This window comes from Indicator indicator, chromosome 15 (assembly GCF_027791375.1).
Source record: "Indicator indicator isolate 239-I01 chromosome 15, UM_Iind_1.1, whole genome shotgun sequence".
NCBI classification, from domain to species: Eukaryota; Metazoa; Chordata; class Aves; order Piciformes; family Indicatoridae; genus Indicator; species Indicator indicator.
In genome coordinates this window covers 20,803,046-20,828,390 of record NC_072024.1, presented here as the reverse complement: position 1 = coordinate 20,828,390, position 25,345 = coordinate 20,803,046, and the positions used below count along the sequence as shown (strand labels likewise).

Below are 25,345 nucleotides of genomic sequence, written 5' to 3'. Positions count from 1 at the left end.
GATTACTTGCCTATCTAGACTACTTATACCATCATTTTCTCTTAGCTATGGCAAACATCTTGCTCCCAACCAGAGCTTGTCCAGGTACTGGTAAAATGGATCTTGATTTTTCTTGTAGTTTTTTCTTGTTTAGTTTGCTGTTACATGCCTATTAAAGATGACAAGTCTCAAAGTGAAATTTCAGTATATCAGAAATAGGCTAGATACTCTGATTAAAATGAACCTTTTAATATAAACTTTTGCCAAAGTCTAAACTTACATTCTGATAAGAAGCTCACTGAGGTGGTTACATTTAAAGCATTTCAACATGTCGGGGAACAAGATCTAGACTTCAAAACTAAGTAACAAACCTAACAAACTTTCTTACCAACAAAAAGAAGTGTAAATATGAGAGTAAGCTGATAAACAGCATGGCCCAGAATGTTCTTCATCATGGTGCGGGATATAAGTGGTTTGTTCCTGCCATATGGCTTTCTGAGCAAGAGAGCCTCTGTTGGAGGTTCGGTGGCCAGAGCAAGTGAGGCAAAGGTGTCCATGATTAGATTGACCCACAACATCTGTACGGCTTTTAGAGGAGAGTCCTGTGGAGATAAATTAGAAAGTCACATATTTCCTAAATAAATGATTGTTTTCAAATCTTTTACTGTGATTTAATTTCTTCCCATGTAACTGCAAGTAGTGCTGAAGACAGGATACTGAAATAGGTGAACCTTTGGTCTGACCTACTCTGACCTTTCCTGTATTTGTTATTTAAGAAGCCCAGTGATCTGAGCAAAAATAAATTATTTCTCTACAGTCATTTAAACCAGGAATATTTACAATCACACAAGCCTATATAGAGCATAATGTTAACACTCTGTAATACATTTTACAATACTTCACGCATCATGCTTAAATTTTCAGCTGAATTTAGATAACTAGGTAACACAAATGGGGATTTCTTTCCCGGAAGAAAAATTATACTGAAACATTTCCTTTTAATATAAGCTATCTTGGTTGGTATTTTTTCTTTTTTTTCAGAAACAGCTTGAAATTATTAAAAATCTATGAAACAAACAATTAATGAGATATTTTAATACATCTTCAATAAAACCTTTTAGGAACAGCAGCACACACAAAAAATGGTCTGACGATTGAATTAAAAGAATATTTTGGAACTCATTAAACTATATGAAATGTGCAAAAGTAAGGAGATTTTACTGGGTAACAGGATAGTATATTTGAAACTACAGAACTGGAAAGAAAAAGCACTACTACTTGTCAGGATGAGGTGGTTTCTCTTCTGAAGCAGATCACCAGCCACTAGAAGGAGCTCCTTTCTCACTTAATTTGTGAAACGTCTATGATCATGTCACAGAGAACTTCAGATAGTGCTTTAAAAAGCACCCCAAAAGTAAATAAATAAAGCAAACTAACAGAGATATCAGGAGAAATCTGGATGACTATTATGAAGTTTTGATCTGTAATTCATTGGAGCAGCTGGAGATAGATGCAACTGCTTCAAGGAGCTGTATCGGAAAAAGTGAAAGTTCTTTTTTTTTTTTTTTTTTTTCGTAGCTAGCTACCTCCTAAGCCTTTAGACTGAACACAAAGTAAGCAGCATCAGCAAGGTCTGCATTCTGTTTCAAATACATGTCTTTTATTAGGAAAATACAATCTCAAAAGTAATAAGGTATCAGTCTGGTAGATCTAATAATGGGACTTAATCTACATTGTGAAAGTTGGCAGATCAGAAGCACTGTTTCCATGCATTACATTATCATGGTGCTGCAGTACTGAAGCAAAGACATTTATAGAACAGCACACAGCCCATTAAAACCAAGAAAAACCTTCCTCAACTCTCCCATTTTCTTTGAAGGGTTAAATGATCATTTTTAATAAAATATTGTCAAATAATGAGATCCAATATCCATTCCATATCCCAAGGACATATGGAGAACAAGTGGTTTGGTCTCTTAGGGATCCAGTTTATATTCCTACTCTCCCTAGAGACAAAATATTGTTTCCTCTCGAAAACATATTTTTAACAGCCCTAAATGTACACACATCTTGATGCACTTACTTATTTTTAATAATTTAATTTTGGCTTACTCAAAGGGATGGAGAAAGCAACCTACTGTTTCTAAGTTTACAGGCTGGCTGCATTAAGAAAGGGAGGAAGATCAGCATTAACAGATTCCTGACCCCTTGGTTATGGGTTGCATTAACTGGGCTTATTTGGAGAATTCAGCTCACTCATTTGACATGCAGCTGCAGAAAAAGAAAAGCTCTTTGTCTTTAGAGGTGGCTAAAAACCTAAAAGCAACCAGGATGAACTTCCTTCCAAATTGAAAACATTTTTTTTCATTTTAATTAATACATTAATGGCTCAAACAAGGCAAGTACTTGCACTAAAAACAATTGGTCACTAGGGCTCAGGGACCCTAAAGCTGGTTACAGAATATACAGAAAAAAGGAAAGGTGTTTTGTACTGAAGAATTTTCCTTGCCATATTTTCACCTGTCTCGTTACTAAGTTTTCTTGAGAAACATTCTCTGCTTTGAGATGTTACAATAGCTGAATGTCCACTTCACATGCTGGCTTCTCTATCGATAAAACTGAATTTGTCTGTTACAACGAAATAGTCAAATACTCAGAGTCTGACGTATTCCTAGCATAATGAAAAGTCAGATTCTTTCAGTCTCTGAATCACACAACTGTAATTGGCAGTCATCAGTTTGGCAACAACATGTTCTCACCATTTCACACTGCCAATCACCTTGGGTGGCTATGGTGCCCCTAATAATTATCTATTATTGGCAGTGCTACACTGCTCAGTCAAGTGCGAAAGCTCATTCTAAGCTGAAGCCAAAACATTAAATACACATTAGTCTGGGCAGGCAGTGGAATGAAATTTCCACTGCAACTCTATCTGATTTCTGATTAGTTGGTGGAAACTGAGGAAAATACATATCAGCTAGGGAGCCTACTCTTCCATTACGGGTTTTAGTCACTTATGCAAGTGGCATGCAAATGCAATGTTCTTTTCACTACAATGTAGCCACTAACTGGCTAGCTAATAATTCTTCCTTCACTTTCTGAGAACTTTGGGGACAAAAGCCGCTCAAACTGCAAACCACCCAAAATCACCACTTATTTGTCAAATTCCTTTCCACTTGACCTTGGAATAGGTTGGCATTGGCCTAGAGGTAAAAGGAAAACGTCCCTTAAATCATCCTGGAAACACTTAAAAGTACAAATTGCCAAAGGCTGGAAATAAACTACAAATCATTTGTGACATGCAGAGCCTCACAAATTTTAGAGCTTGTTACTTTTGATTTAGATGACAAGCTGTAAGGGAATGAAAAGGTATTTTCACCCTTACCTCTCTACTCCCACTTGTCACAGAGCACATGCATGAATTCATAAAAATGAGCGTTTTTGGTAGAGTAACTTTATACATATTAATGCAAAAAAAAAAAAGTCAGCCCTTGCTTCTGCTGCTAAATCATACTGTCTGCTAATTGTATGGAAGCGGCAATCCTCAGTTCTACTTCTATGCCTCTAAGCCTTCCCAAAACAAAGCTAAACAGTGCATACTTTTTTTTTATATTAGAGCTTTTTCAGATTTGCCAATGCTATTATTTTAGGATTTGCCAAATACAGTCCTGCAGTAAAACATTATAACCATGTAAATTACTGCCTTATACATGTAAGTATAGATCATCCTTGTTTTTTGAACAAGATCTGTACAAACAATAAGTGATTCATGCAGTAGTTCATTGCTACAGTGCTTTTTAATTAACATTTAATTTTCCAAACATAATGTCCTACAGAGTCACTGTTTTCAGTTCCTAATGTCTGTTAAAACATTAAGTCTTTCTCAAAGTGCAAGAATAATAATTTGAATGTAAAATGTTAAAACACAGTCTTTGTCTTCTCTTTCTTTAATGCAATCTTTTGAATAGTGCATTGCCTGAACAGTTGGAGATAAAATCTGGCATGGAGATAAACCTGCTAGCTTTATCATTCCAGTTAAAAAAAGTGTTTCCATTTGCCTGAAATGCATTTTTCTATCTTTATTTTCTATATACCAGATTATTTTTAATAGCTCCAAACATAATGACCTACTATTTTCTTAGTACTATATATATGCTGAGGACAGGAAACAGGATGAAGGTTCTGTCTTTGTAAGGCACATACAGAACTCTATATGATACCTAGAGTTGTGGAGCAGTGACTCATCTGAAGTACTGAATTCACACTAATTGGAGGCAGAGCTCCAAAGAACCCCCCTCACTGAGTCCTTCAAGGGATCTGGAAAAACAATACTCAGGGAATGAATATAAGAGTTTATATCTCATAAATCCACTGGTAGACAAAATTACTGGTTTAACCTGAGGTAATGGCTGCTCAACAGAAAGGACAATTATAAACAAACTGGTCAAGACAACCACACCCTGAACTTTCCTATGATTTTAAAAGTATGTATTGGGCAACAGTGAGAGAGGGAAGCAAGAGCAACGAATTAGATCAACTGAAAGAGAAGCTGAGCTGCATTGTGTCACACAAGCTGCAGTGATGTGGGACTAGCAGAAGGAATAGTTGTGATCTCATTGGAGGGTGTTGTGAGCACACTGGACACAAAATGAACACTTCTACAGCCCCTGACTGAGTGATCCCAATTCAGCTTTTAATCAGAGACTTCTTTAAACTTGTTTTTCTTGTATCACCTATATCTCAGAATGCTTTATATGACTATTGAACCACAACACAGAAGTTCCTTATGCAGAACTCACACATTGAGCTGCTCTGAACTGAAACAGGGCCTTAAATAAAGTAGATCCCCGCTTAATTTTGGCAGCAGATGTGTGAGCTTGTCAACAGGTGACATTGTAACTCCTGTGATTCCTAGAATATGACTTCTGCCACCTTAACATGACTTTGTGCTGGGACCCATGAGAGAGAACAGCAAATGTAATGTAAATAGCTGTGTAATAACATGTTTAATAGCCCACTCCTTTATAGTCCTTACACAACACTGAGCAGCATGTAGGTCATACACTTTGTACACATAGTTTAACATCTACTGGAACAGCAAAAAAGGACAAAATAGAAACAGTAAATTTGGTAGATATTCTAAGAGCAGCATCTTGCTGAAGCAGGTTTTGGGAAGATAAAAAAAGTATTTGCTTAAAATTAACAGAATTAATCTAGACAGTAGTTCTCTGAAGTGGAACTGGCAAGGATGCAGATTTTATTTATATATTTGAGGGAGGAAAAAGCAGCAGATTCTTAAAATGGCAACAGGTTCTACCTACTATTTTTCTTAAGCCTTTCCACGGCACTTTTAGTGTGCTCCGGACCAAACAAACCAGCTCCTACGTGGCAATGTGTTCTCTGGGTGCTCCTTGGAGTTCTAGTTCCACTCCTAACAGTACTCACATGGTTGGACCCTTTCATTAACATTGAGTTGCTGTGGTTTCAGCAGGAGTCTTGCAGTGACGTGCCCATATACACCTATCTCCATGTCCACTGACAAAACAGCAGGTCACAACTGAATAAAATTAAGCCTATTTAGTTGCGAAGCACAAGTGAAGTGCTAACAAAAATCAGTTCAAACCCAGGTTTTATTATCTTTGTATTTTCCTTAAACACAAACAGTAGAAACACCCAAAAGAGTCAGTAAGGATAGAAGAAGCTTCATACTCAAAACATCCCAGTATGCTGGTTCTGAATCATAGAACAGATTTTTTAGAGAGGTGACATTAAAAAGCACAAAAGAAATGTTACTACCCACGTACAATTTTTCTCATTGTAGATTCGATGAAATTCATATCACCAAAAGGATAGCCTGTGTAATGTTTGTTAACCTGCATGTTGATTGTGGACTAAAATGATACTCTGTATGCCAAAGAAAGCCAAAGTGACTACCTACAAGCAAAGAAAAATTCAGTCCAGTGAAGACCTTCTTTATATTATTTATATTTGAAGGTCACAGCTGTGTTACCTTTTGAAAACTATAGATTTTAGCTTTATTTGTTTGATGAATTAAAATGTTTCAGTCAAAATAGTAATTTAAGACCTGTGTACAGTTTTGCAGCCTTAGATCAATGTGCGTGCACCTCGCCTGCTGCATGCAGGATTTTGTGGTATATTCATGCATTTTGTGCTAGAGCTATTTTCATAGCAACCAGAGGGTACAGAATGTTCTCAAGTGTAATTTTTAGTAAAGCTTTTGAGCCAAACAAACATAATGCCCTTTCACTAGCTAGAGTCTTTGAGTCACAGTCTAACATAAAAATATTCATTTGCAAGGTAAGATCCTGCTTGAATGAGACAGAAGTGAGTGCTCCTTGAGATTATCAGCAGTCAGGCTGTTGAGTGTCAACAGAACTACAATGGAAATAACTTCTGCATTTTCACTACAATTTCAATTCTAGCTCCTTTCAGACTTCTCCTCTGCTTTGGCATTTTACTGCCACATTAAGGAACTGCATAAGAATCTATTCGAACAGAAATACAGGAATCGTAGGAGGATTCCTAGGGACAACAGACATGAAAGGCTCACTGATGGTCTTCCATTGGGACAATATAAAAGCACTGGGCCTTAGCTGACAAATAAAATACAGTTCCCTTCATGCTTTCATGAAACAACTGAAAAAAATGCTGGACATGAACCAAAAATCCCAACACCATCTTACATAAATGGTAGTAGACAATAATTGAATGTATATAAAACAGGGTCTTAAAAAGGAGGCACTTGCCTCAGTTCCATTTATGTTGTTCTTGTTGAAACTTTTATCTATATGATTTTGTCCCACTGATAAAAATTCAGGACTGACCTTCCAGAGTGTCAGTCCTTATTCACATACCTTCTGTTACCAGCAACAGTCACTTTACAGCTGGACACATTCTCAGTATTATTGGAAATATTTCCCAAGGGAAAAGAAAAAGTTATCCAACTTCTGCAACAGCAGCAACAATTGTGTGCCAGAGCACAGGCTCAATTTTGAACACAGGGCATCACTAAGACCTAGTCACAATGTGGTAGGGATCTGGTGCTTGGCAGCTCACCATTTGTACTTCTTAGAGAACAAGTGAATCAAGGTTTCAGCACTCCCATTGTAGAGAAAAACAGTTATTTAATTTAAGATCACTTCCACTTACTTCAGAAACAATCATTTCTGCTTTCTTTGAGAATCTCAGCCCTAGCACTAGTCTCAGAGGAGCTAAATAAGGATAGTTGCATCGACCCACCTGTTGCATGGTGCTAGCAGAAGCTGGGAAGTTGCAGACTTTTCTCATGCAGGACAAACAAAGCTTCTAAATGTCAGTCAAGGTTCAGGAGAAGTTTGACCTCATTGCTTTGTAAAGATACCTGGGTTTCTGGTTTCAAGGATCAATTCCATGATTACAATGTAAGTTTACCCTGGACCAGAGCTAATGACTTATTCATTGCTTTGCTTAGGTGTGCATGAGGTGAAATTCACCTGCTGAAACAAGTATGTGCATTCATATGATGCTCAACAGAGGGAAGCATCAGCTTTCCCATAGCATGTCTCAATCATAGGAGGCCTTTTGTAACAGCATCTGTGTGCAGCATCTGAAATATACATTATTTTAGGGAGTGACAGCACTGAATACTGCTTGTCTTGCACATCCTTCATTTTCGAATGAAGGATAAACCCTCATACTGTACTAAATGCATCCTGTCTTCTTTCTAGGGAAAAGAAAATGTCACTTTATTAATCAAAAAGCAGCAATTTGAAGGGAGGGGAAAGCATTGTTTGCTTCCATGTGTTTTTTTGTAAAGCAAATGTTGCATGTCTTTCATAAAGACTTGTTGCACATACACCAGGACTGCAAGGAGGGATTCATGTAGGGGGAGAAAAAGAGATAAATGCCCAAATGTATGTGCCATTTAACTGGATTGTCTTTTGCGTCTGAAATTAAAAGGAATTGCCTGAAAGCAACAAAATAATTTTACCAGTCAAAAAGTTCCACTGCTGGGATTACTTCTGTATGTCAGTACTGCTCTCCTGAAAATAATTCCATTCCATAATCCAACAAGAACTACATACTTAATAGTGAAATATTCTGAGAGGAAAAGGCAAAGTCATATCACCTCTTCCTTCTCTCAATCCCTACCACTTTCTGCCCTATCATCACAGGCTCAGTCATGACCATAACATATAATCAAAACCAGGGAGTTGGATGGAGGCAGCACAAAAATTAGCATCTCCTAAAAGCAATTAATTTCCAGGAGAAGATGGATTAGTACACTTACGTCAACAGCTATTTTACATTTAGCAGCTTGATCTTAAATACACTCTTAATGCTAAGAAGAATTTCAGAAAACAGATGAAGCAAGAATCAAATGTAAACCACCATTACTTCAAAGAAAACGTAGCTTGGCAGGATTTGGGCTTGTACTTCAAGCAAATTCCCATGCACCCTCACCTGGGTAATGCAAGCTCCAGTGAAAGCCACGATCACAGCCACAATGTTAACGGTGAGCTGGAACTGCAGGAACTTGGAGATACTGTCATAGACATTGCGTCCCCACATCACAGCCTTCACAATGCTACTGAAATTGTCATCTGTTAGGATGATATCTGAGGCTTCCTTTGCAACATCTGTTCCAGCAATACCCTGGAAAACAGAATGGTGAATAAAATTACCTGAGAAAGTACAAAGGCAGGTAGAATACAAATCTTCATACTCGTTCAAGTCCACAGCTATACAGAGACTTCCCAGCACTCCCAGTGCCTGCTGAGGATACTCTGCATTTTCTACCTCCTAGGAAGTTAGCTCATTTGGCCTAGTTTTGAAAGTGAATGAGGACACAGGAAAGGGAATTGATAGAGAGCAGTGGAATTCGTGTGATGATAATTTTGAGTGTTTTAAATTATCAGCTTAATGACTACTGATCCTCTGAGTTATTTTTATCATTGAGGATATTTTATTAATAGACATGAACAGAATAGTTATCGAAAATTAGAATTATGTATCCTAATATATAGCCTAGTACATATTAATGTCTTCAGAGTCAATGTGTGTAGGGAAGACATATTTACAATTAGGGATGGATTTTACCAAAGCAAAGTAGTACTGCACTGTTCTGAAGAACACAGAATTCACCTTACTGTAGTGGCACAGGATTCGGCATATAGCAAATAACTACCTTAGACAAAATATTGAAAAACTATGAAACAAACAGTCTGAGTTAATCCTAGCAGCATAGAAACCTGTCAGTTGGAAAAGACCTCTAAGATCATCGAGTCCAACCATTCTCTAACTCAGCCAGGTCTGGTGCTAAATCATGCCCCTCAGTACAACATGTCTGTCTCTTTGAAACACCTCTATGGATGGGGATTCAACCACCTCCCTGGGTAACCTGTTCCAGTGTTTAAGACCCTTCCAGGGAAGGTGTTTCTTCTAATGCTCAACCTAAACCTTCCCTGGTGCAACTTGAAGACTTTTCCTCTCATCCTGTCAGTTGTTACTAGGCAGAAGAAACCAACACCCAACTCACTTCAGCCTCTTTTCAGGTAGAGAGCCAGAAGATCTCCTGTCAGCCTCCTTTTCTGCAGGCTAACCAACCCCAGTTCCCTCAGCCACTCCTCAGAAGACCTGTTCTCTTAACACAGTGGATCTATCCCAGTAAATTAAAGGATTCTGAGGGAACGTAACTCAGCCCTTCCAATTTACCGCTTCACTGATGAAATAACTAAGCAACTTTCTCAGCACTTGATGAATTAAAATCCCTTACAGCAAATTTGTAATGGCATAAACACCAAGAAATATGCCGAAGACTATACCATTGCAAAGCCAACATCAGCTTTTTTAAGTGCTGGTCCATCGTTGGTTCCATCACCGGTCACAGCTACAACCTGTCTCTGTTCCACCTGTGTGCTGTCAATAATACCTGCAAAAAAAAAAAAAAATAGGTGTGTATACATACATACATATAGAGAAAATAGCAAGTTAAAATTTCCTCTAAAAATGGTAGGGTTTATGTAATATAGAGTACATAATAACACACAAGGCTTACAGAGATTAATATTACACATGATTTTAAAGGAAAATAGTGAAAGCAGTATCATCACAACTATTCACTACTAGAAACTTCTGATCCTGCATCATCAGACCTAAGTCCACGCTAAAAGCTCTCCTAAACTGGGTCTGAACTGCACTATCTGCTTTACTGGGATGCCTTCTGGCAATCACTTTAACCTAAGGATAACAAATGCCAGTGACAAATTTTATTTAGCTGGAGCCAAATTAGCAATTTAACAAACTTGTTCACTTCTGCCAAACAATAATTAAGAAGATATAAAATAATACTTTAAATTCGGGAGCCAAACATTTTAACAAATAGACACAACAAAATAATTTCTGCTTTGATTGTGAGATCATTTGAGAAAAGAAAGCACTTTTCAGTTGGTGACTCAAGTTTCATGCAACTAGCCTGGAGGGAAATATATTCAACTTATGCAGGTGGGCAAAGAAAGCAGAAGGGTTAGAGGATGGGGCTCTTTCATCACTCATGTTTTTATTTGACATAGGAGTCCATTTGAATATGAGTCCAGAATACAGGACTGTTGTGTAGGCTAGAAGAGCAACTCTGCACATGAATAACATAGGGCAGGAAAATGACAAAATTCTTTTTGCTAACACATTTGCACAAAGTCATAACCCCTAAAAACAATTATCAGCATCTGCCCAGTATGAAAAGCTTTCATTCTATGTTGGGAAAAAAATAATTCACATATCTGATAACTAACCCGAAATAGGAAATTGCAGATTACAGAGCAATAGCTGCCTCTTGGCAAGGTTCAGGCTTATCAGGCCCCCAGAAGATTGCAATGCAGTATGGAAGCAGTTAGGGTCCTGTATTTTTTGGTCTTATGAAAATCAGAAAAAAGCCTATTCACTTTCCATTGGCAGTATGAACTCAGATAAATGCACATTATTCTGATAAGATCCTATAATTAGAGCTTTCAATTTGTTGAGGTGATTTGCCTTTGATATTACTGAAGAAAATAGGGGCATCAGCTGCCATTATTGTTAAAAGCATTCATTTCAGTCTTCCCTTCTTGTAATTAACACATTCTTTGATGTTAAATTAATAGTTTAAGCTTCTGAAAATATTTATTGAAATCCCTGACATGTTATGGTATTAACTGCTCCAAACAGGTAGATAGCATTCTCTCACAACTGGATTCCAAGAGGGAGCACAACCCAAATCAAGTTGAAGAGGCTCTAACAAAAGACATCCTCATAAACTGTGCTCTGTCAATGACTATACTACAAACTGCCCTGCATCAGCCAGTTGCTGGATGCAGCTAATAATGCAGCTTAGTAATAATTCACAAGGTTTAATAGTAATTTTTATCCCTAAAAAGAACCTATGCACCTGGGATAAGCCCATCAACCTCCAGAGCACAGAACTGCATTATCAGCACTCATGGAAAAATAGAGATAAAACAGTCTTGGGTTTCATCAGCATCTCAGTCACATCCCTTCATGGCAGTGACCACTGCTAGTTATCAGAAATACATTAGTGCACCCAAGGCACTGTGTGGATGGACTTCTGTGCAGTTCATAAGAGAGAAAATCTTTTGGAGCTTTCATTTGTACGTCAGACAAATTCCTAAACTGGAGCAGCAGTGATTATTTGGATCAGAGAATTTATCATAGCTATACTTACACCTCCTGACTTCTGTAGGCTCTTTTTAATCTGTTCCTCCTCCACTCTTCCCCACATTTCTGAAGCACTTGTCTTCTTTCCAGCACTACCTCCTTCCAAACCACATCTACTTTTACTTAATTTCTTTGATATCAATCTGTTAATAGTTGCTCTAAGGCTTTATCTCAAGAATTTTCTTCAGTATCAAGTAATAAATCTGTATAGAATTTACACCAGTAAATGCTTACAGAGAGTTCTTTCTCTCTCTGCAATCTGGACCTCCGGAGAGCAACTACTTCAGCGATCAGTGAAAAATGTGACTAAGGGCATGACCTGACAGACTGCCAGTACAGAGAATGTCCATTTCTCTAATATTCACTGGCATTTTCACTCAGTCAAACCAGATAAAAAGAAGCTTCAGTACTACTAAGTGATGTCAACAGCCAGGAGATTTCTTCCAAATAAACTCCTTTACTCCAGCTGAATGCTTACATACAGTAATTTAATAAAACCAGGACTGTAAGGTATAGCAGGGGAATTACTCAACTCAGCAAAGCTTCCTCCCACAACAGTCTGTGCTTTCATTGGTCTGTTCCCTCATTTTAAGCTGTTTGGCCACAACTTTCCTCTGTCAAAAATAGTTTCATTCAACAGGCACAGGAATATATCTAGGGCATAACATTAGAGTGTGTTCCACACAGATGCTGCTGATGCTGCAGGAATCTGGGGAGGAGCCATATAGCTTGCAGAAGGCCTAAGATTTTCAGAACAAGCAGCTTGTTTCTGATGAGGGAAAAGATGTTTAAAACAACTCTGTACAGCTATCAAGAGCTACCTTACTATAAAACGTACAGCACCGCACACAAAGCTGAAACTGAAAACATAGTCTGAATCTCCTACCTTCCTATCATCAAGCAGGTATTAAATCAAATCCACTCAGAATAATAATAGAAATAATATTAACAATGTGTCTTCCATTTATTTTGCAAGGAGCTATCTGTATCTGTGGCTCAGATCAAAAACATCAAGTACAACCTCAAGTTCTCCCTTTACTGTAGAACAAACACCACTTTATTTAAATAATTCTTACTTGCCATGTTTCATGAGTAAGAAACTGTTGGTTCTAGGAGAAAAAAAAATCCTGCTTTAGATACTTTTTTCTGCCTTAACAGATCAATTCAGCAAAGGCAGACAGGAAAACCTTAGCTACAGCAGAGCGTTTCAAAGCTGCACCCCAGTACAGGTGTCACTGAGGCAGTAAAGCTGATCATCCCATATGCTTACACATATATTTATATTCCTTTGACAAGCTAAACAGACAGATGGAGTAATATATGTTCATAGGTATGCTCTGTTCAGATTAGCTTTTAGTTTCCAAACTTTTGAAGCTCCCTGTTAGTTTAACAAGAATTTTATCAAGCATTTAGAAAGTCTGTCTGAAAGAGAAAATTTAAATTCACTTCAGTAATGTGCTTAGGTATATGCAGGAATAGAACTTAAAGGTTAATGTAAATGTGTTATGGATACAGCATGACAGACAGCATGGGTAGTTGTTAAATGAATAGTGCTCCATAAAGTTGATGATATTAGAATGGCAGAGAAGAACGTGGCTAAAACACACACTAATGAGCTTTTCAGGCTTCAGCCTGTAAGAGGAACCTTATAGGCATCAGTGCCTCCCACAAAGTTACACCTGACAGACTACAGAGACCTAAATGGTATTCACAAAGTATAAAACTCTAGATTCAAATGCACTATTCCTTACTGCTTCATTTTAACTATTTTTATATACTTCAGGGAAGAGCAGGCTCAAGTGGACTTTTTACACTGAGGAACAGGTCAACTTTATGAATATTTCTTCATATGAATTTGAATATAAATAAATATTACATTTCTCTCTTAAATGGAAATCGAGACCACTTGCAGTTTGCAACATGTTGATATTTAATTTCAGAATTCCAGTTAATACATCTTTACATAATTTTATTATTGTAACTAGTCTCACAGAGCATTGATGAGGTCATGAATATAATACCATCCCATGCCATAAAATTTAAAAATTTTACTAATTAAGGGAAATTATTAAAAAAATTTCTTCTTTAAAGTTCCCTTTCTGCTTATTAATAAATCAGCATTACATGAGAAGAGTTGCTTTTAATAGCACAGAAAAATAATTCCAGTCTATTTTAAACATACTAGAAAGTACAGCTTCTTGAACTAGTATACTGAACATTTAGGTGATATTTTTTTTTAATACCTTCTCATGTGAAAATATTTCCGATCAGTACTAAAGAGTTACTCCCCATAGTATTTAAAATTAAAAAAAAAAATCAAAGTCTTACAGTAATAGCATTATAAGGACACACCAGTGTAATTTATATGCATTTACACTTGTTCTGTCTTGAAATAGGGTAAAAAGATATGAGCTAATACCAAAGAATATAATAAAATCCATACAAAATTGTATTTCAGTTGGATTGAAATATCTCACATTTGCGTTTCACTGAGAGCTTGCGATGATAAACCACTGTGACTTCTTTTTCCAAACTACCTCTACTTCAAAGCTATAAATGTTTGAAAGAAACTGTTTGCCCAGCCTGAAATGCTGAACTGTGCCTTTCTCCAGTCCCTTTGCAGTAGTAAAAACAAAAATGCAAAATAAAAATGATCCTTTTGCTGGGTGGGATTGTGCTATGTTAGGGAGAAAAAAATGTTCCCTCCAGCAGCTGCGTGTCATTAAAAATTAAATATAAAAAAAGTTTATTTTGTGATATGTGTTTTTACCCTAGAGCAGATAGAATACATCAAAGAAGAGAAAATCCTCTTGATCCCTCGTGTCTGAGAAAAAAACATAACATTTTAACAAGAGGCCCAAAAACTAGTGAACATTTAAATAGTTTCTTGTAACTTTTAATGGCCCTTGGAGTATTACCAGCCACAAAATTCCACCCAAATTTTCCACAGACTTCTTGAACTTTGTTAGATACTTAATTGCTCTATCGTTTGACCTTGTCACATCTTTGAAATGTTACTTGTACTAGTTGCATAAGGCATTCAGTTGTAGCAAATAGCCTGTGGATTGTCAAAGTGCTATAAAACAATAATTTGTTGCTTATTTTTCTTTGGGTCTTTATTGATTTCATCCTGCCTGGCAAAGGTTTCATTTTTCTCTTAAGGGAAAATCTGGATTGATTCAAATGAGTACTCCCACGGGACTCATTTAATCCACTAAACGAAGCACAAATTGTTGTGTGTTTCTGAAACAAATAAACTATTAGGCTGTACAAGTCATATTCTCAAAGAGCTGGAAGACATTATTTTATATGCACCAGGGAAGTGTGCAGACCCAGCTAACTTTGTGCTGACCTATGGAGCTAATAATTATGTTGCCCAAGCCAAAGGTCTCCAAACCTTTTCAACCTTGAATTATGAATCCAAAACTTTTTAACCTTGGTAAAATCTCTGAGCAGCCATCCCCAAAATATGTATGTTATTTCTAAATTATACATATCATAGAATCATAGAATTGTTTGGGTTGGAAAAGATCTCTAAGATCATTGAGTCCAAGAATCCTCTAGCTCTACCAAGTCTGGTGCTAAACCATGTCCCTCAGCACCACATCTCTGTGTCTTTGAAACACCTCCAGGGATGACGATTCAACCACTTCTACTATACTATGTACATTATAAAATGTACATTAGGAAATGAAGAGAGAGAGAAGAAATAAACACTGCTTTTAAAATATCCTTCAGTTTAGCAATGGTAAAAATATTTCCTTCCTGCTCCCCAGTGGGGAGTTGTGTGCTGAGTTGTGTGCACCCCTCCAGGGAGACCACTGGTCTGGACAGTGGCTGCAGAGGCTAAGTAACAGCAGAATGTGTCCAGCTCCTACTCCATTCTCCCTCCCTGCATCTGGTGCACCACACCAGGGCTTACACCTTCTATCTTAGTTCTCCTGAATGATCCTTGCTTATATCACTCTTCACATATGCTGGTCCCAAGCCAAAGCACCCAACTGACAATGGAACTTTCACTCCAGTCATTTAGGCACTATGGACAATTGCACACTGCACCAAAAGCCTTTGTAAGCAGTCACGTATAGAGTCATATCAATAAAACTTTGCCATACCAAAAGGATAGATCCAAAAATTATTTCCTACTGTAATGTGAATTATTAACCAGCTGAAAACATGTAACTGATGGTTGAATCTTATCCTGAATTTTAGCTCCTCGAACAACTGCTAAGAAGGATCTCTCCAGACTTTCTCTTGCCTTAGCAAAACAATCCAGTTCTTTCTTCATCAGGAAGCCAGCAACTACAGCCATCTATCAATGTGGCTTCTGCCTGTGCTGGCCTCTCACTCATCTTATCATGGCCAGAAACGATATAATTTCTGATCTTAAATTTTCTGATTTCATCAGCTGTATTTTAAATGTGAGCTTTAAGGCCAGCAGATTAAGTTTTCAAGTGATCAAGAAGTGTGAGTTATAGAGGCTTTGTAAAAAAGGCTTTATAAAGAAATCTGCAAACAAATCTCTCTTTTATAGGGCATTCCATCTGCAGACAGCTTGATAAGAAAATATGACCTGCATGGTGCTGTTTTTATAGGACAAAAGCAGGCTTTTAAAATAGAGCCAGCAAACTTGAGGAAGCCACTGCAAGCCACACAGTTAGTGAGCTTACAGGAAAACGGAATGCTGAAGAGGCCAGCTCCTGGTTACATGATCTCCAATAACTGCTGTTGTAACATGAAAATGGCTTTATTTTGGAATACTCTAAAATAAGTGTGGAGAACAGATGCACTTGTAAATGACCTTGTTCTTCTTTCCTTCCTAAAGAGGCACAGGCAAAGACTATAAAATCTTTGTCACCTCTTGTTTATATAAAGGACAACTTATTTCTCAATATACTCTTTCTAAGCAGCAAACATACATTTTCCCTTCCCAGCTAGAGCCTTGTTTTATTCCAATTAGAAGCCAAAAGACAAATGCAAGATTGCCTACATTTTCTTACAGACATTTTACTGGTATTTCTGTTACTCTTGCCAGACAGTTTCCTATTATTTTCCACATGAAGGCTCAGGTAGAACACAAACACAAGAGACTTGGTTTCAGAGAAACTTCCTTGCATGGTGTATAGAGATGCAGCTAAAGGTAACAGCTCAGGTGTATTTGTAATGGCAAGGTTTTTCACAACACAGATGGTGTGCTGAGCATGCTTCAATACTGTGTCAATAATTTCCATACACACATGGAGGCAGTCTGCACGCACCTTTCACCAGAGTGTGTTTGTCTGTGGGAGATGAGCGAGCAAGCACTCGAAGCTTTGGCCAGATTTTGTCAATCCGCTCTTGCTCAATCTGGGGGAGAGGAACACAAAAAAACCCCACCCCAAAACATTGTTAGACTGTGATAGGCAAAATGCAAAATATATTTGTGTCCACATGTTAAATGATTCGCTTGACTACTCTGCAACTTTTCTCCAAAAAGCAGAGAAAAATTGCAGTAGCCATCACGACTGCAAAGGAGTCATGATCAAAAAAGGCAGCTTTCTACTACCGGAGCTCAGTTTTTGGCTAACGTAGGTAAATTTTGTCACAGTGTCTAATCAGCCTTTCTAGGCATCAATATGAACAATTCCACTGAGATTCATGACTCTAGGTAAAGGACAATGGATTTCTCAAAGCTGATCAAACGTGTTTACAAGTAGAGCTTTATTGTTCTATTTTGCATTTGAATCCAAGTACTTCATTTTGGCACCAATAACACCAGGATTTTCTCAGTACAACAATAGCAAGGACAAATCCATGACATACACTAACATTCCCAGGATTCCACTAATCAATGCAAGAAGTAAATAACTGTGTTTATTCATTAATGATGGAATCAAAGATACAGCAGACTTCACTTTTTTAAAGCTGGCTCCAGTAGTCTGTGTGTTAGCTTCATCTTTTATGAAGAGCTGAAAATCTAAAGACTAGATTAAGTTATGCAAATAATTAGAGTGAGTGGCTATAGCAGTACATCAGCTAAAGTGGTATAACGAAAGGAGAGGAGCTGGTTCTCTTTACAGATCTCATTTTTATGAGACAGACTTGCAAATGGCTGTTGAGCTCTCATCTCTGCTAACAGCCTGCTCCAATGTTAGTTTTGATTTCTTATGGACTATCTCTGTGGTTCTAAAACCTGCTGAATTAGGCAAGTGTTAAAGTTATAGTGGCTTTGTATCACGAAAAACCAAGATGAGATTTTCACTGGGATTTTGAATTGTAAGAGGTTAGAGCTTTAAAGAAGCAGGAATCTCTCCAAGTAGCCTTTACTGGCACGTGCTGCAGGAGAAACATTGCAGTGTTCTCATCTTTTTTAATAACATATCTACATTATGAATTACCTCTCCCTTCTCGTTCCGGATCCTTCTGTTAAACTCTTTCCCCTCAAGGCAGAGAAAGTCTTCTCCTGGATGAATGATTCCACATTTTATGGCAATGGCACGTGCTGTGTTGATGTTGTCTCCAGTGACCATGCGGACTGTAATTCCAGCTCGCTGGCACTTTCTTATGGCTTCTGGGACCTACAAATGCAATATAACAGGAAATAAAACTTCCAGATAAGAAATAAATGTAAGTCAGGTGTTTTCAATCAGAATGTGTTGAGGCTAAAAATTCAGGAAGCAGAAAGATAAATCATACATATGGTGGCATAGAACCTGACTATTTCCCAACTGAGGTTACATCACAAGCAAGGCAAATCTGGCATCAAGAAGCACACAAAACCATTTTTTAGATCAGCTGCTTAAAGTTTCTCCTGGCTTTAATGAAAGGAGTACTCTGCAGCTTTCTTTCTCCTTGAGTATCAAGCTACAGAATGCTGAACCCAGCATACTCAATATACATGTAAATGTGTTGAGAGAATATACATATTTTCTATAGAAAAATACTTAACTTCTGATCCAAACTTTTCTCTCAATAAAAGCTGTAATCTAGCACTGTTATATTAATTCATGCATATCAACAGGTAGAATTCCTAAATAAACGAATTTCAAATGTCATGAATAATCCATATATTTCAAAACTGAAACATGACTTTAGTTATTAGTTAATTTCATACAGAAACTAATCAACAAAGAATGTGATTATGAAACAAATTTAAATATAATTATTAAAATAATATTAATTAAAAAACTATTTAAGGAAGGGTATCAACATGGATATTACTAGCTATAATAGCAATGCCTTATTATATCCTACTGCCAGCTGAGTACAGCCTGCTGATCTTAATCTTTATTTTAGATAGAAGTGTATTGCAGGAGTCAATGCCAATTAGAGTGGATTAATCTCATCCAGTAGAACAGAAAATATTAAGGAGCCACCATCTACAATATTACACTGTTAATTTTGTGCATTTCCTTTTGTGCATTATTTAAACATGTGCCACTTCCGAGGACAGGACATTGCCTTTTACATAATAGCCTCTGCTCTGATCCAGTGTGGCAAATGCTGGGCTTCTCATGATTTCATGGGGCCACAAAGGCTAGAGATCTTGGACCACATGTTAAAACACCCTTAAACCATATTGTAGATCATGATTATTCTAATCAGTGAATACAACTTCACATTGTTTCTGCATCTTGTGATGCAGAAGGCAGTTGTGAAGCTTCTACTTTCCAAAATGCCTCACTAAACTAACACCCAGTTGAAGCTCAGACTAGTACTTTTCCCATGATTATGAAGAAAATCACTCCACCCTCAGACTGCATCTACAGAATGTGCTGTTTGCAGAATGACTCTGTCAATGCAGATTACAGAACCAAGAAAAAAATTCAGACACAAAGGTTTATCTTCCCATTTCCTCATCTCTGCTCACTGAGAGTTTTCTTTCCAGAAGTGGTATCCTAGAAACATTATTTGGACCTGAAGCCTTTTAATATTATGAAATGGACTTTTATGGGAGACATACAATCAGATTAAATCTATTACTTAAGCAAATGACTCCTGATTTACCCAGTTTCCACATTAATAATCCTGACTATATCCCATTTGCCAATTTGGAACGCCCTTAGTATCCACTTTACTGTGGTGACCCCTCATACGTACGATGTGACAGATTTAGATGACTTTCGGTAAGACCAGCATGAAGGAGAAAAACAGATTACAGTGCACCCAGAAAAAAATGGTCTGCTCACATGAAGTGCCAGTCCTGTTAACCAAGGGCATGGGAGGACAACCTAGTTTCAAGTACATCTCACATATAACTAGAAAAATAATTCTATTTTCCTCTTCTCTCATTTTTTGGACAGCTGGTGGGTGGTATCTGATTTAATACTGTGTACAGTAATTACAGTTAAAATATTGTTCATATTTTTTTTTTATTGCTGTAAGGGAGAAAGAGTGTTGGCAGACTGAGTGGGCAGTGGAAGCAGATATTTTCCACCAGTTTTGCAGAGCTTAAGTACACGTTTTAAAACGTTCTGGTTTATTTTCTCTCTGCAAAGAACACCTTCTAATGCATGCATGCAGGCATACATGCATAAATTATCCAGTGCAGGAATATCTGTCAGAATCAGGTGACAAATAAATAGGTGACATTTGGAAGTGATTTATGTTCCTCTCCCAGAAATAACAGATTGTAGGCGTGCATTGGCAAATCAGTGTAAGTCAGTACAGACTCATTAAAATCAATCCAGGAAGACTGTCAAAATCAGCAGAGAAATCTCTACAGGAACAAGACATCATTCTGTTTGTTCTTGTCTTGTATATTTACCCAAGAAAAAACCCCAACACACACACACTCAGAGATAAATATCAAGCAGGTATTTCTGTGCTCAATCATTCCGTGCTCAATCAGAACAGCTGCTGATAATGAATGAGCTCGTGTCTGAATTAATCTAGGAATTGTACCAAAGTCATGGGTGCCCAGTGGCCATACTCCAGATAAAACTGGTCAGGTGCTGGATATTATCATGAATAATTCACGCAAACAGTTTCTTTTAATGTATGGAAGGAAATGCAAGTGCAAGAAAGCGCACAGCAATATCATCAGAACAGATGCAGCACTCTTCTCTCTGAACCCATGCTTGCATGACACTACTGACACCACAGGTATCCATGTATGGAAATGCTCCAAGGATGAGCATGAGCAACATGCCACAGGAGCTCTGGGGAAACAAGGAGACTGCCACTATGCCTGTGTTAACTCCAACAGTCATATTAGGGAAAACACTGAGCCTTCCCTAGGGAAAGTGGGAATGCAATTTAAAGGGAACTACAGGCTGCCAGGATGTTGACAGAGTTGTTCCACTGGAATCACCTCATCTATCATTTCTGTCAGAATAAATTCTGATATCCTTGAATACTGAGAATATTAATGAAATGTTAGAGGCCGTACCATTTCCAACATTTTATGTTCTTGAAAGCATCCAAAGAAAGCATTTAGAAAATTCATAAACTTCAGTAGCAACTCTAATTAATGGGCTTAATTCTGGCAAAATACTAAGCTCCCTTAGAGCAGTCGACTTTTTGCACAGACAACAGTAATTTCACCACTGTAATAAATACATATGTAAGATGATATCCCCTCTAAGTCAGATATTCCATATCTGGACAGTATTCCATTTACAGTTTTCTTCTGGTTTGGGGATGGTTGGTTTTTTTTTGTTTATTTCTTTTTCATAAGGTGCTTCTACTGCTTTTTACCAATGTGTGAAGTAGTAATAATTTAAGTATTGTTTTAATTTCTCTTGTGATGTTATTACCACATTAAAACTGTCAAAAAAGGACAAAGAGTAAAAAAAATCCCTCCCAAAATGCCCCCAAAAATATCTGTCCAATATGTGGTAAAATTCTGAAATGATAAATGTTTTATTGTGTGCCTTACAATGAAATAAGAAGTGTCACTGAACCTTCTGGTGTTAAATGACAACAAATTCAATACATTATTCAAATAATTATCTAGAAATAAAATGTTTTCATGCCTTCGTCTTCTTTGATCCTTTACACAGAAGTCAGACTTGACCTCTTTATTTTCAGCAATGCTATTCATTTTTACCTCTGGCTCCTAAGAAATTATTCCCTATGAGATAAGAGCATTTCTCTTATAAAACACACCCATAAGAATGACATGAAAGGGTAGTTTGCAGCTATTTTCAATAATAACTGCAAATCCCACTGCTGCCCATTCCCCCCATCTGTCACACCACACATCACCTGATTTACAGATATTCCCTATCATGTATCACAAATCAATTGTGGAGGGAAAGAGAGGCTGACTACAGTACCAGTGGTCACTGACAATTACAACTTTCTGAGTTTATATCTATTTCAGCTACAGCATTAAGGGGTCTTTGCAGACAAAGCACACAAAGAATGTTTTTAAACATTTTTAAAGGCTTGAGATGTCAGGTGCAGGGGCAGATGGATTAGCAGCAAGAGAGCATCTGATGACAGATAAACTGAATGATGTTTATCTGATGACTGTGGAGATATGGAGTTAATCACACCCTTTCCACTCAAGCAAGATTCACTTTATATTACAACCTTCTTGCCACTAAAAAAACCCAAGAATATTCATTATCACACAAAGCATAGTTATGCAGTTGCTCCCTGCAGTTGTAATTAGTTCATGCTAGTTTCCAAAGTTACAGTAGTCAGAAGTATCTAAAAGCCTACTTTATAAAGGCTTGGGGAAATAAATCAGATTAATTTTTACTTTCGATGTTTTACTAAATAAAAAATAGAAATTTCCTAACATGTCTGACATTGCCACCAATTCTAAGTGGATCAAACACCGAGATTTAGATGTGATTTAAAAAAAAAAAAATCCAGCAAAAATGTAAAACTAGACAGAGTATTTAAAAAGCCCCAAAGGTTGGTACCAAACTATTTACCTATTGCTGCAGAACCCACCTTTTTTGTATAAGAGGAACTGAGTTTTCTTTCAATGACCTTACTCTAAAGTGAGCCACAGTCATTAATCATCCATTGAAGTTACAGCAGAACCAAAGAGTGGCTTTCTTGGCGTGAAGCAGGAGGGCACCAGCCGCTCCCCCCAATAGCAGGAGGTGCTAGGGCAGCTGCAGCTCTGCCTACACAGCAGCCGTGGCCACAAGCGTGGTTGAGTCAGCGAGAAAAGCACCAAAGATATTCAAAATGCCTCCATTTTACACTCAGCACTTTCAACTTTGGGAGCTATCTTCTGTCACTGTTTCCAAAGTGTAAAATGGAATTAATTCTCCACTGCCAAGATTCATTATCAAGCCCTGTATACACTGGTCAAAGCCCTCATTTCTACCTCTTAATCTACCCTTTGTAGCAATATAATTCATGAGCCTAGTAGCAGGCACATGCTTCCACTGTGCGCACCCAATATTTATTTGCTCTGCTTAATTGAGCTGAAATTTTAGTCATACTGTCATGAGCCATTTCCATGTAGCATCCATGAAACCTGAAGCCTCTCCATGGCAAAGGTTTTCCCTGTCCAAATATATTTAAAATTAGCAGCCACCAGTTACAATCTTCAATTAGTGAAGTGGCAGATGCTGCAGTAAATCACAGAACTCCCAGAGTGTGCAGTTTCTGTGGAAGGCAAATACATTGCAGTTATAATCACGGCACTTCACCACTGCACATCTTTTCTCTACTGATGAGTTGCACATCAGTGCATTACTTCAAGGAAAATTATTTAATATCTGTGAGCATAATAAAACTTCTGCTGATCAGTCCTCCTTGAGCAGAGGTTAAGTCATCTCAATCCTGCAGTTCAAAAAGTCTTATTTTGCTTTATTTAAATTAAATATTGGTTGATTAATAATTGATTTTTATCGGGTTAATTATTTGACTTTTGATCAAGTGAAGCCTATTTCTAAAGCTCATTTCCATCTTCTTTGACAGAGATAGTTAATAATAATAATAATAAAAAAGATAAAAACTGTAAGAAATCTTTAGTTCAATTTATGTTCAGTTCTATGAGAAATGATCTATAAAATAGGAATTCAACATACCTCTGGCCTTACTGGGTCTTCAATGCCAACAACACAAATGCAAGTCAGGTCAGATAAAATGTCATTCTCATTGTCCCAGTCAGGCTCTGGGCTGCTGTTAAAGTCTCGGAAAGCAACACAGATGGTTCTCAGTCCATCACAAGCCATAGGTTCAATAACTTTCTTCACCATTTCATCTCGGTCCCGTGGTCTGAAGATACGAGGTTCACCAGCTGAATTAAGGATCCTGGAACACCTTTTTATTTAAGGGAAAAAAAAATAATAATAAGAAGAAGAAGTTGACTGCCTATTTGCAATTACTGCTGAAAATTATTTCTTTGTATCAGCTCATTTCATTCAACACTTTCCCTTTTGATGGCAAGCTTTACATTTCTAGTGCAAATGTCTAGATTAAACAAGAAGATTCACTACTGAAACATCAGAGAGAATTTGTCATTTATTACAGAGACTCCAAGGGCCCTTCATCCATTATTTCCTCAACAGCCATGTAATTAATGAGCTGACAACTTATAATGAAACTGAAAAATTCTTATTTTCCAAATGGGTTTAATGTAAAGAATCCAGTCATAAAGAACCAAATGTAGACCCAATTCTTTGACTAGCCAATGAAAAGAAATATAAGCCAAACAACTTTGCAAGAGTAAGCACTTAAAAAATGCTAGAAAAGCACAGTAACAGTTTACACTACTCAAGTGTGTCAGACTTTACTGGAAGCAGCAAATTCCAAATATCCACATGGGATGTGTTTGCGTTTTGGAAGAACACAGCATCTAATCCCATGAACTTACTTCTTCAGAACAATTTCCGAAGCTCCTTTGCTGTACATTCGGAAGCTACCATCTGGCATTTTAATGACAGTACTCATTGACTTTCTCACAGAGTTGAAGGTGTAAACTTTGTAGAGTTTCTCCTCGGGGATGAGGTTCCGAACAGGCTCATAATCCTGTTTCAAATCCAGGACAAATCCCAAGAGGCCACACTCTGTCTTATTGCCCACCTGGCGAGGCAGACCACCCTCTTTTTCTGGTGGCTGAAGAGAAGAAAACATCAGATATGAATTTTTCTAATGGTAAGCAGCACACAATGCCTTCCAACAATTAATACCAAAGTGACAGTGTGCAGTTAAAGATCTGAAACTAAATGTGTGGTCATGCTTCTTCCACTTTTCAAGAGCCTTCAAAAATCCACAGCGCTGTATCGGATCTGAAGGAGTTATTTTCACTCTGAGGAAAATTCCTCTGGACAAAGAGCTGCAATTGGTCTCTTGCATTCCTCATATTTAAATTGGCCATTGGCAGCTGAGTACCTTGTGATGATTAGGCAATAATATAGCATTTAAAATTAAGCAACTTTCCTTATTGTAAAAACCAATTCATTCTCATTTCTCACAAACAGGCAGCTTCCTTTTTCTCACTTCCTTAGAACTAAGTTGTTTTCCTGACTTTCATGGTTTAACATAGCAGGCACGTTTTTATGTAAATCTCCAATTAATCATATAACAGTAAACCTCGGTGAAAAAATGGTATTTCCAACAATCTATAAAATAACAGTTCTGCATCTAAAAGCACCTGTCTCTAGAACTGCCATATTTTTTAATTTTATTCCAGCCAGAACTGTAAATCATCATTTTCAACATGACTTAAACTTCTGCCTCACATTTTGCAGAATTAAGACTG

The 25,345-nt window shown here is 37.4% G+C and overlaps 1 protein-coding gene across 9 annotated transcripts in view; it reads right to left on the bottom strand.

The window, feature by feature from the left end:
• The window catches only part of ATP2B2 (ATPase plasma membrane Ca2+ transporting 2), a 175,252-nt gene that overhangs the window by 27,938 nt on the left and 121,969 nt on the right, over positions 1-25,345 (bottom strand). For all 9 annotated transcript variants that reach the window (XM_054387362.1, XM_054387366.1, XM_054387365.1 and 6 more), the window contains 7 exons: positions 24,458-24,699; positions 23,670-23,904; positions 18,066-18,245; positions 16,947-17,034; positions 9,804-9,910; positions 8,443-8,634; positions 368-581 (listed from right to left, as the gene is read on the bottom strand). In XM_054387362.1, coding sequence (XP_054243337.1) covers positions 368-581; positions 8,443-8,634; positions 9,804-9,910; positions 16,947-17,034; positions 18,066-18,245; positions 23,670-23,904; positions 24,458-24,699 — 1,258 coding nt within the window. The remainder of the gene's footprint in view (positions 1-367; positions 582-8,442; positions 8,635-9,803; positions 9,911-16,946; positions 17,035-18,065; positions 18,246-23,669; positions 23,905-24,457; positions 24,700-25,345) is intronic.